Raw genomic sequence first — 12,956 nt, forward strand, 5'->3', positions numbered from 1 at the left:
GACCATATTTTTCTTCTCACATTTCCATCTTAATCGGTGAGTGTTGGCTTAGTATATGAGGTCAGTCTTACAGAGAGGGAGGAAGGCCAGAGGCAGTGTGTGAATTATGTTGATGGATGAGGCTGTGGAACAAATAGACAAAGCCATCAGGTGAGTGACCCCAGAGACTGAGAGAGCATCAGTTGAGGTCAATTGACCTTTTTATGGAAAATAGATGAGATACATCATACTGAGACACATTATACTGAAGATGGTGAGACTTATTTGACATTTTCTGACATTAAAGAATTTCTAAGCATGTATATTATTCATTTAAATATAGGGCTTAAAATATTTGTATTAGGTATAATGTGTATGGTGTTTATGTTACAGTTTTCATTGAAAAGGTGACTGTAAACTGTACACATGACTCTCTTTTGGGCTTGGGCAGATTAGTGAGGAAAAGGTAATAGACTGAGCATTATTATCTTCCTGGTGCAAGAGCTGTGGGCATCTTTGGGATCATGGAGCAGGAGGAGTGGCTTGAGCTGTGGAAGGCATGCAGTACCACATTCACTGGTCCCAATCAAGAATGGATTTGGTGGTGAGATTACCTTACCTCTTGCAAACAGCCAACAATTCACCAAAGAGTCTCCTCGGAACCACCTTTGTGTAGAGAATCACATTCACTGCTGACGTGGGTGCCGTGTTACCGGAGGACCCTGACTTTGAAAGAATTTTGTGCTTTCTTGGAGGAACATCAGAATGCTTTGCCTTACTTGAAAAGTGCCCTTAAATTGGGATGATGGGATGCTCTACTCTTTTCATCAGTAGAAAGAGCTCCCATTTCTTTTCTTTCCTTTTCTGCCAATGAAGTTTTAATAAAATCATTTGCTATTGTTATTCTGTTACAGCTGCCCCCATTTTTCCCTCCTCCACCCATCCCACCCTCCTGACCCCTGCTCCCGCAGTCAGTTCCCACACCATAGTCTATGTCTGTGGGGAACTAGACAAAGAACATGTATGAATGACCCATTTCCCTTTCATTCATGTAATTCTCGAGGACACTTCGAAATTTCCACACACTTTTAGTTCCATAAGCTCTTCAAATATGGAAATAGCTGCCATGACCACAATTAAGTTAAATTGAAAACCCTTTAAGTGTAATAATTCCTCATCCAGAGTACAGAGAAATAATCCTGTCTATTTTTACCTCAATTTGTTTTCATTGGCACCTGATACTTTTCTCCCATTAACTATCCTAATATGTACCCCTGCAAGTCTCTTTAGATGAGGCACTTCTTCCAAGCTCTGATTTTGGCCTCATATTCAATTACTTTTTTCTTTGTATGCAAGGAAAAGGGACAAAGAGTCCTTACCATAGTTTTGCATGGCAGTCATAATGGAAAACTAGTATTTTACGGCATCCTGATTAGAAAAGTCTGAAATGGAGTCCAGTGATAGAATTTTCGTTCATGGCATTGTGTTCTGATTAAAGTATATAGTTTATGTTCTTTAATTGCATTTCACACTACATAAGACTGTTTCTAATTGAAAAATAATCTGGATATATAGATGCATTTTTTAAACATTAATTTTCTTTTAAATGTTGTTTATACCCATTTACCAAAGCTATGAGACTACTGGAGCTTGCAGAAAGGGAAGTTAGACACCTGCAGCTTATACAATTATAAAAACCAGTTGCCTTTTAAAATCTATAAGGATAAAAGCTCCTTATAAGGATATAAGGATAAGGATGTTGGGGGACTGGATTGTTAAGTACTTTTGTAATCATTCCTTTACTACCTAAAATTTCTGCTGAATCATTAAACGCAGTATCACGTTGGTTTAATTGTTGCCAGTGTGCACAACACAAGAGGTTTTATGAAACTGCTGCTTCTCCTTTACTGTCTTTCTACTCATTTCCTCTGCTTTTCTTTCTTCTCCTGTTCCCCTCTCCATTCCTCTCTGTTCTCATCTCAACTATCCTCCCATCCTTTCCCCTCCCTCTTTACCTTTTTTGCATTTCCTTCCACCCCCTTTCTCTTCTCCTCTTTGTCCTCCTTGTATTTTACACGTTCTTTTTCCTAGTGGAATGAAAACCTAAGTCAAATTGATTGAGCACGAAGGGAAAAAGTAAGGCCTTTGGTAAAAATCTCTAAAAGATCAAATAATAGCAGGAGTGATCTTGGTTTAACATTTTTCTGACCAACTTTTTAGTATGTCATTATGTAACTAGGAAAGCAAAAGTACCTGCACAGTGGTAAGTACATAATCAATTGATTTTTTTTTTCTACAGGTATTCTTACTTTGGAAAGAACGTTAAGCCAGAGACTGGCCTTTCCAATTATACATCTATACCTGTTATGACTAGCACCAGCAATATCCTTGATACAAAAAGGAGAGGGATAGGAAATGGAGCATAATGAATTAAACTGTGGAATTGTGAAAGTTGTCTTAGATGGTCCTGCCCATCTCTCCTTTCAGAATTCTTTTTTCTCAGGGTATCTGTTCCCTCTTCTCCCACTGATACTCACTATGTGTATTCTAGCCACCCAAGGCTAGCTTCTTACCCTTCCACACAGTGGCACATAGTCTTTGGAGCTGCCTCCCTTTCTTTAACTTATTCCTAAGCCATCAGGGAAAGGACCTGATAAAGTGAGACTTCATGACAGACCACAGCATAAAATTCTATCCTCCCCCAGGAGCCTCTCCAAAGATTATCACCAGTTTAGGGAAACAGTCCTTTTAATCTCAATCATTCAACCACTTTTGCTATACATATAGGCACCCCTAGTGGTTTTATTTTGGGGAAGGGGTAGTTTTTCTAAGCAACAAATGATGATAGAGAGATGCTGATTTCTTTCCTCTAAACAGAAGGTTCATCACTACCTTTTACCTAGTGAAACCCAGCTAAGAGTCTATCATATTAGAAGAATCTCATGTTACAGAAAATAAAATGGAAATCAGTTTCTAAAACTGTGTTGTTTAATATAGTAGCCAATTGTCACAGTTAGCTATTTGAATTTAAGTTGCAGTTAAGTAAGATTACCATGTGATCTCACTTATAAGAGGAATCTAATGGACAAAATAAACAAGCAAAAAAGAACCAGAGACATGGAAACATGGAACAGACTGACAGAGGCCAGAAGGGAGAGGGGAGGAGAGAAATGGTGTAAAGAAGGGGTAGGGATTAGTCCAAGCACATGGATGAGTGACCCATGGACATGGACACAGGGACTGGGCGGGTACGGGATGGACTGAGCGGAGGAAGGCAAGGGAAAAATTGGGACAACTGTAATGGAATAACAATTAAAAAAATAAAATTAAAAATTCAGTTCTTCAGTTATATTAGCCACAGTTTAAGTATTTAACAGTTACATGTAGCTAGTGGTTACTGTATCAGCCATTGTAGATATAGAAAATCTTCATAGTCATAGGGAGTTCTTTTGGACAGCACTCTAGAGTATACAGTCAATACAGTTTCGTCCCAATTTCATACCAACACTATGGTTTTTATAAAGAATCTAAAATGATTATTTTTTGGCACTTACAGGTGATTACATTCTAAATATAAGTTTTAGAACACAATAACTAGAGCAATTTTTTTGTTTTAGTCCCAGCTAGCTAGAAAAATTAGTTGGAAACATTTTAGTTAATTTATTTTTAATTTTATTTCAACTCCAGGAAAAGAGCAGATTCTGAACTCTTTTCATACTAAAAATGTCTTTGCTGGTTGTAACTTCAAAATATTCACAATACCATCTCTACAATCTTTGAATAGCAGTGTTTTAGAAAACATGAGGAAGGAGTTGGGGACCACATCAAGAGCATCTGAAGGATGCTGTAGTAGGAATCAGTGTCACCTAGCAGTCATGTTCTCAGTCATCATTTTTCAAGGGATCCAAGGGAAGACACAACTTTGATACTTTTATAGTTATTAGGTATGACTGGGCTCCACTTGCTGCTCTTTTCTGTGCTCTACTATGTACAGTCCCTATGAATCCAAAGCTTGGACTTAACCTGCTATTTCTCCCAAAAGACATAATTACAGACAGAAGTGAAGGTAGAATCAATTGAAATAGAGCACAAATGGGATTATTTATTTTTCCAGTTGTTTCATTTGTATCTTTTCTCTCCTTTGCCAATGAGTTGTTTTCTGGGAGAATTCCACAGGCATAAGCACTGCCATAAACCTGGGAAATGGCAGGAACTATTCAGACATTTGTTTAAATATTGCAGTTTTATATTCAAATAGGTTTGCAACCAGCAAAACTCATGGACATAGAAGGCAGGACACACATGACATTACTGAAAGAATTAAGAATATCAGAGTGTATGCTCTATTTTTAGTTATGTTATGGTGTATAAAAATCATCTGTTTTTTCTCTAAGTTCATGGTGGAAAGAATAAATTATCATTGCTTATATATTGTTAGGATTTTTTATACATAGTTTAAATATAGACCATGAGCAATGACAAAACAAACATGTAAACATATATTTTCAAAAAGATAATAACAAAGACTTCACTTGTTCCTTCGTTAAAATATATTGTCTCATCAATATTCAAGTAAGAAGATGTACTAAGATGCATTCAATATTGTATTGAATATTACAACAAAATCAACATCTTGGAAGTGTCTGGATTACAATTATTTTATTGTTTTTTGTTTTTGTTTTATTTTCTAATTAAATTTATCGGGGTGGCATTGGTTAAAAACATATAACTTTCACGTGGACAGTTCTACGACACTAGATCCGTATGTTGCACTGTGTGCCCACCGAGCCAAAGTCAAACCGTCTTCCGTCACCGTATGCCAGGCCCCCCTTCACATTCCACTTCCCCCAACCCCTTCCCTGTAGCAACCACTACATTGCTGTCTGCGACCATGGGATTCAGTTTTATATCCCACATATGAGTGAAATCATGTGGTTTTTATCTTTTTCTGACTGACTTATTTCACTTAGCATAATATTCTCAAGGTCTGTCCATGTTGTCACAAATGGCAGTATTTCTTTTTTTTATGACCAAGTAGTTTTCCATTGTGTATATATACCACATCTTTATCCAATCCTCTATTGAAGGACGTTTTGATTGTCTCCATGTCTTGGCCATTGTGAATAATGCTGCAATGAACATAGGGGTGCATATAGCTTTGTGAATACATGTTTTCAAGTTTTGGGAGGTAATCCCAGAAGAGGGATTGCTGGGTCATATGGTAACTTTATTCTTAATTTTTTTTTAGAAACCTCCATATTATTTTCAATAGTAGCTATACCAGTATATATTCCCAGCAGCAGTGAATGAGGGTTTCTTTTCTCTGAACCCTCTCCAACACTTGTTATAACTTGCCTTGTTGATAATAACCATTCTAACAGGTCTGAGGTTGTATCTCATGGTTGTTTTGATTTGCATCTCCCTAATATCTAGTGAGGTTTTGAAAATAGGAGAATTCTTGAAAGTTTATTCTATTTTTGATATAACTAGATACAAAAGGAAGCAAACAATTCATGGTGCGGTGCTATGCAAAAATCAAATTGTTGAATTCTGATAGCAATGTGCTTAGAAAAAGAGGTTAGTACCTCAGATGAAATAATTAGATGATTGAAATTTTAACTGGTGCTCCGGTAAAACCATTATCACAATACTCATTGGGATATTTAAATGGTCTATACCTATTATTTAGAAAAAATTTTAAAGGAATCTGTATATCTAATTTATTTTATAAGCATATTAAGTGTGTTTTCTAAAATATTTTCTATTTTTATGTTATATCAATTAATGCACAACAGAATGTGAATTATGAACATTTTGACAATATAACTGAATCTGTAGTTAACTATGTGTGTAAATTACACTAATTTAACAAAGTAGTATAAATAACGTGTTAATCATCTGGCTAATATGTAGTTTATTGCTCACATTTTTCCTCCTTTTACATTATACCTAAAGTTTCTATGCTTTAGATTATTTAAGTGGAAATGCATTAAAATAAGGGTATACTAGACAAAGGAGAGCCTGTGACCTCTCTCAGTAGTGTTTTCTGTGGGTAATCATAAGGAAAATTTTGTTCCATTTTTATCACTCACTCTGAAGATTGATAATATGGTTGCTTGAGAAACTCATTTATGCTATGCTGTTATTATTTTTGCTGCTTCCAACTTGAGACGTAGCATGTGTTTTTGTGAAGAATGCTGGTACTTGATTATAATCATAGCTACATCTCTTTTGATAGGCAATTTCACTTTGGAGAATAGGTGTAAGATTTTTTTTGTGTTTTGAATGTAAATAGGATCAATCTCATCATAGAATATAAAGTGTGTGAATGATGAGTAGGATTTATTACATCATGTTTATTAAAATACAGAAAACTTTTTCTAACCATATTGATTTTATGCTTCAGCTTGTTTAGGATTTTTTATAACTTCCTATATGTTCTGGTCAGCCATGGCCAAAGCCTCGCTCAGAATTTGAAGTGTGTTGGGTGACTGATAGATATTTGTGGGAATGAATACATGCCTATATACACCCATAGATAGTGTGGTATATAGAGTATTCTGTTTTAGTAAGTGAAGCTTCTGTCATAGTATACTGTGGCTCTATTTATGAGGAATAGATCGTAGTGTATATAAAAGTAAAAATAGTATTAGCAAGAAGCTATGAGGCAGGACTGACACCACCAGATATTAAAATATGTTATAAAGCTACATTCAATAAAATCTATAGGATAGGTGTAGGTTTTATTTTTGCCACTCTACAATGTATGAAATAAAGTTTTGCAAAACTTAAATCACTTTTTTAATGTGAGTGAAGGGCCAAGATTCATATTGAGGTTTTCTGATTGTAAAGCTTCACCACCAAAGGTAGAGGGCACATGTCTTTATTTTTTTAAAAGATATGTTAACTAAATATTGTAATGATGAAAACCAACATAACCAATTTAAACTCTTTCAAAGTAATTAATATAAAAGCTTGATATCATATTTCATTCTGGTAAATAAAGCTAAAGGAAACATTGTTTTTTTCTATTTTGATCCATATAATTAGTTGAATATCTAGAATCAAAAGGAACAATAAATGTTTGATTCATATTTATCATTTTATTTTTTAAAGTTTAAGAATTTAACATCTTAATTAGTTTGTAATTTTATAAATAATTCACAATTAGACTGTAATAAAAAAATTAAATCTTTGATTAACACCCTAATATTGATTCTTTTCAGAGATAACAATTGCTACAGCTTTGGTCTTTTTCCTTAGACTTTTTCCTAGGGTCTTATGTACTTATATCTGGGGTCAAGGAAAATCTAAACTATTGTTGTGTGCTTGTTTTTTTTTAATGTATATGATGCTACTGTATATCATTCTGCAACTTTTGTTTTTTATTCTATAGTACATTATGGCATTCTTTCCCATTTATTTTATATGGATTAACCTCACTTTAATCACTTTCAAATACATATTGAGCCATGATCTCAATCTTCTAAAAAGTTAGCATTTATTTTTGTGTTTCTCAAGGCCACAGAGATTTCTTCCACCATAACTCATATTAACTAAAATAACCTTTACATTGTATGTTCTTTCCTGAAAGATAGGCTTTAGGCTGCAGTGAAAAAGGATAATGGTCAACAATGTTTATTTAAACTACAACTTCTCCTGTAAAAGATTTAAAGCATTTTAATTCCCTTTATCATTATTTTGGTTGGTTATTACAGTCTCAGTCCATGGGTCATATACATTCTTTATATTTTAAAATACTTAAGTGTGCCAATGATTTTACAATTTAATTGTAGTCATTTTTTTTAAGGTCTGACTTCCCTGTATTTCTATTCTATACATGAATGTGATACATATTCTTGTTCTGCCTGCACAGACCTCTTTGCTGCCTTTAAGGAAATGTTCTGTGTCCTACTGAAGTTTGGATTGGGTGATTTAACTATTTTCGGGGTAAAGCCCATCTTTTCCCTTTGCCTTGTTTTCAGGTTACATAGTGTTCTGCCTCTTGCTCTAAGTTGCACATAATTATAACCCTGATGCCTATTTAATAGACCTGATAAGTTCTGGGTGAGATTACCTCCAAATTTTCAATGCCACATTTTGTGGAAATTTAAAGCCCACCGTGGGAGTACTATGAGTTCCCTAGATCTTCTATCTGCTTTGCCTTTATCCTGATTCTTTACCCAATTGTCCAATTATGCCTGGTCAACGTCTACTTTACTTTCAGTACTTTCTTTATATCACACATCCACATTCCAGTTATATAGTTATGTAATTATTTGGTTAATATCTGTCTGTTCCTCTAGGCTATGAGCCCTGTGAGGACCGTAGGAGATGCTCTCCACTGTACTACCAATTCCTGTCACATAGCAGACTCTGAAGAGGGACTCAAAATTTAAGGAAGGGATAATGGAAGAGGACTTAGGGCTTGAGATCAGAGCCCAAAAAGAGAAGTTAGCCTTGAAAAGAAAGAGATGGGGGTGGGAAGGAGAGAGAGAGGGAGAGATCATTTTTGAAGAAAAATTGGAAGAAAAAAATGGATGGAAAACGTGTTGAAGTAGAAGAGCAGAGGTTCATCAGGTGGTCTAATCTCAGTTTCCCCAGCATAATAGAAAGTATGTGGCTTGGGTTATATAAAATTGGATTAGTATCCTAAATCTTCTCTTTTAAGAGTATTACCAGACAAGTTATATAATTTTGCTCACCTTCAATTTTCACATTTATAAATTAATCATATGGTTCATAATAATTTAATAAGACAATGAAAGCAGTGTTGCATAATAGTTATAACATGGAACTGAAAATAGACATATTTGGACAGAATCTTGCTTCTACTACTTATTAGCTGAGTGATCTTATGGAAGTTACTTAGAGTCCTCAATTCTGAGAAATAGTATGAAGAAAAAAATGAGGAATCCAATTAACCAAAGAAGTTGCAAGATAGCTGAAAGAGATGAGAGTACAGATGATAACAACACAGAAGAACTTGTTTATGGCTAATTAGCCAGATTCAAATGCAGGCTAACTGCTCTCAGGAGTTACACCTGGTTTCTTAATCTTTGAACTATATTATTGCCTAAAATACAGTAATCAAATAGGAGATAATGGAGTTAGAACTCTTATTTTTTTGAAAAATAATTTTCTGTTAGCAATCAAAGTGTTAGGGAGGTAAGTGTACATTGAGCAGAACCTAGGAAAAGGGGAAATACACTCTGCGTTCAATAGAATAGGATCCTGAAAATAAAACATACTGTTGTTTGTCTTTCATGGAATTTAATGTCATGAAAACACACTGAAAAATGTTTCAGCACATTCCTACATTCCTGTACTAGTTCAGAAGAATAATTCTTTCCATTTTTTTAAAAAGATGAGCTTTATTTATTTTATAAATCACTTATTGAGGTAGGACTAATGTGAAAAGCTGGACATATTTAATGTACGCAACTAAATGACTTGGGGGACAAGCATACCCTCTGAAACCATCACCACTGTCAATGCCATAAACGTATCCATCACCTCCCAAAGTTTCCCCCATACCCATCATTTTCTTTATTATTATCATTAGTGTGGTAAGAATGCTTCACATAAACAAGACCCATCCTCTTAGTAAAATTTAGGTATGCAATACAGTACTGTTAGCTAGAGGTACTGTGCTGCGCACAGAGCGTCTGTTCCCTTTGACCATCACTTTCGTATTCCCCCTCCAACTCGCCCCTGAAAGCTACTGCTTTCTTCTTCTGCTTATGCGTTTGACTATTTTACATTCCACATATAATTGAAATGATACAATATTTGTTTTTATGATATGTCTCAAATTACAGGATTATTTTTAAGACCAAATAATATTCCATTGTATGTCTAAACCACATGTTCCTTATTCATCATTTGTCAATGGGTATTTAGATTTTCCCCCCATATTTTAGCTGTTGTGCATAATGCTGCTGTGAACACGGGAGTGCAGGCATCTGCCTGAGATCTCAGCTGTAATCCCAGGCTTCCATAAAGCTATTCTCATTCATGGGTCATGTGAAAATCAGTGTTTCTGTAGGGGCATGAGGTATAGATATTCTTATTTCATCATCTTGCTGAATTCCAGAAGAGACAGTTCTTTATTTCAGTAGGTCTCAAATATCCAAGGGTATTTCACAGACCATTCAATTTGTTTTTTAAAAATTTACCTTTTTAATGATTTGATGACAAGCTTAGTGAAAACTGATACAGAATGTGAATAGGGGGACAGTAGCCTAAGAGGAATCAAGAGGCCTGTGTGTGGGTATCAGGTGTCAGAGCGTGCCACGGTTTGTGTTCAGATGAGCCTGAGAAATCTGAGGAGTCTTAAATGTCAAACATGTAAAAATCCAAAGGCTAGGATGGTTTGAGGAATGGCCCCATAGAGCAGGAAATGGAATGACTTAATCATATAATAGAGGCTATTTTCTGACATAAAATCACATCCCAAAATTATCAATTTTTTCTTGCAATTCTTATAGATAAACAGATTTGAAATTTAATTTATTTTTGTATCATCACACTGCTGGAGACAGATTAACTGTTCCTACCACATCTTCTGATTTCATTAGAGCAATCAAAGAACAGTTGTGTTGTCTACAGTGTCTCTTTTTAGTGATGTTATAACATTGGAAGGACATTGGCAAAGAGGTTCTAATTGGTTTAATTATTGTTATGAAACATTGGAGTGGAATGTTTGTGGCAACTGAAATAAGGGAGTAGATTTAAATGTAAATGAATCCTTGACTGATGGACAAGCCCATGGTTGGGATTATTGTGTCATCAAAAAATTATCATTGGATAACAAAAATATTATATTTAGCATTTATAAAATTAATTTCATTTTTTCCATATGAAATAGAGTTTATATTTTGTATTAGATAATATCTGAACTTTACTTAGTACTAATTTTTTCTAATTGTTTTAAGAGTATTTGTTTCTGTAATAATTTTCTCTTACTAGCTTGTTCCTGGAGTTATAGCTTTTAAAATTTTATCCTGGTTACTTTTGATCCCCAAGTATTTATTGTAATGTAATATAATGCAAAGATCAGTTTAAGATTTTATATACACACATATACATAGGCCCCTCTCTCTATACGTGTTATATAAAATTTAATTATGAGGTTACACACTCTAAAGATCAATAATTTTCAGTGTGTGTTTGTGTGTATATATAGATTTACACATGTACACACACTTGAAGGTTATTAAATGATTTCATTTTATGTTAGTGATTGATTATTCACAGAGCTTTCATTCGATACTAACTCTCTAATTGCCACATTATGCCTTTTAAACCTTGGAAAAGCTTCATCTCTTGAGGTATTTTAATAAAGAACCATTAGACCCTCATACTTTTCATCTTTTCTTCAGAGAATATAGATTATTTTGACTTCTATTGCTTGGAGACATATCTAATGGAAACCTTAAAAATACCATGTCAGTTTTCAATAGTGGGAAATAGCTGGGAGTTATAATAGATCAACAGAAAGATGGAGTTTTACTTTTTCAATGAATAATTACATTTCAAAACTCTTTTAGATATGTTAAAGTTAATTAGAGTGTATGATTTACAGTAAGGTGTAATGAAATGAATATTGAATTAGATATTATTAGGCCTGGATACTTGTCTGAACTTTACCATTATTTGTTCAGTGACCTTGGGTAAAACAGACTCAGTCTCACTCATCATTAATTCAGGTATGTGATTAACAATATCTTTGCTGCCCACCTCTTTATAGTGTTGTCAGGATTTGATTACATATGTGAAAATATTATGTCAACAATGAAATTCTCTATAAGGGTGAATGTTATAAATAATAACGTGCAATGCACTGTATTAAGCATTCATATTGTTCTTACAACAGTTTTATGAGACAAGCAACATTAATACTTTACAAATCAGGAAGGTGAGGTTCTCAGTACAGAAGACACCTGAGTTAGCTCACCACTATCAATGAGAGGGAAAGGCAAGATTTGAATAGAGGTCTGTCTGAATCTAGAACTGATGATCATATAGTACAATTTTTGTCACTCACCTGAATAATAATTGCTAGGTAGAATTACAGATGAACTAGGTGAGGTAGTAAAAGTGCGATTTTCTTATCCGCATTCTAAACATGAAAACAAAATAGTATTTATTTTTCTTTAAAATTGGGTGCCTTTAAGTTCTAACCATCCAAATGTGTTTTTTCTTTAGAATTTGATTGTCTTGGATCCACTCACAGTGACTGAGGAGGAAATAAGACCATCACTAGAGCAACGTCTTGAAGCCATTATCAGTGGGGCTGCTCTGCTGGCTGACTCTTCTTGCACGAGGGATTTCCACCGGGAGCGGATCATCGCAGAATGCAACGCCATTCGCCAGGCTCTGCAGGACCTGCTTTCAGAGTACATGAACAACGTGAGTAACTGGTTTACCCCCTTCTACACATTGGGCATGTGCTCAGTTTCTTTTTGTGTACAAAATGTGATAAATTATAAATGAGTACATGATTTTACATGGATTGGCTTTCTGAGTGGGTTCTTCTCACATTGCTCACAGGGTACAGCAGTGAGAGAAGTTTCTAGGAATGGAATTTAACCAGAAGGTTGTTTCCATATGATTGCTTGGTTTGAGACAGTATCTAAATACTAGTTGTACAAGGAAGTCAGGGTCAGGATGGGAGAAAGGAAACTAGACTTGCACATCAATTTAAAACATAAAAAGATCAAGAAAAGGGCAGGGTTCTCAGGCTGAAGTTGATGAATATCAAAGTTAGAATTTAGATAGTGTTGGATAAAGTCAATGCTGCAGGGATCAGGGACATTTTTGAAGGTATAAAGAACTAATGTAGTTCAGATGGCTCTTAACCTTTTCAAGTGTGACATACTACCATAGAGCTTTGGCAGTTTTAGCTACCTTTTAGGAATATTAGCAATGCTATTAAATTTAGATAAATATTCGTATAAGAAATATTCATTTCA

General features: G+C 34.7%; 1 protein-coding gene across 2 annotated transcripts in view; it reads left to right on the forward strand.

Moving 5' to 3' along the window:
• CTNNA3 (catenin alpha 3) overlaps positions 1-12,956 on the forward strand; it is a 1,483,556-nt gene that overhangs the window by 396,441 nt on the left and 1,074,159 nt on the right. For both annotated transcript variants that reach the window (XM_054572720.1, XM_054572719.1), the window contains exon 7: positions 12,190-12,393. In XM_054572720.1, the coding sequence (XP_054428695.1) occupies positions 12,190-12,393 (204 nt within the window). The remainder of the gene's footprint in view (positions 1-12,189; positions 12,394-12,956) is intronic.

The sequence above is a fragment of the Pteronotus mesoamericanus genome, unplaced genomic scaffold, assembly GCF_021234165.1.
Source record: "Pteronotus mesoamericanus isolate MK-2021 breed Mesoamerican mustached bat unplaced genomic scaffold, CSHL_Meso_final contig_24, whole genome shotgun sequence".
In the NCBI taxonomy this organism is placed as follows: Eukaryota; Metazoa; Chordata; class Mammalia; order Chiroptera; family Mormoopidae; genus Pteronotus; species Pteronotus mesoamericanus.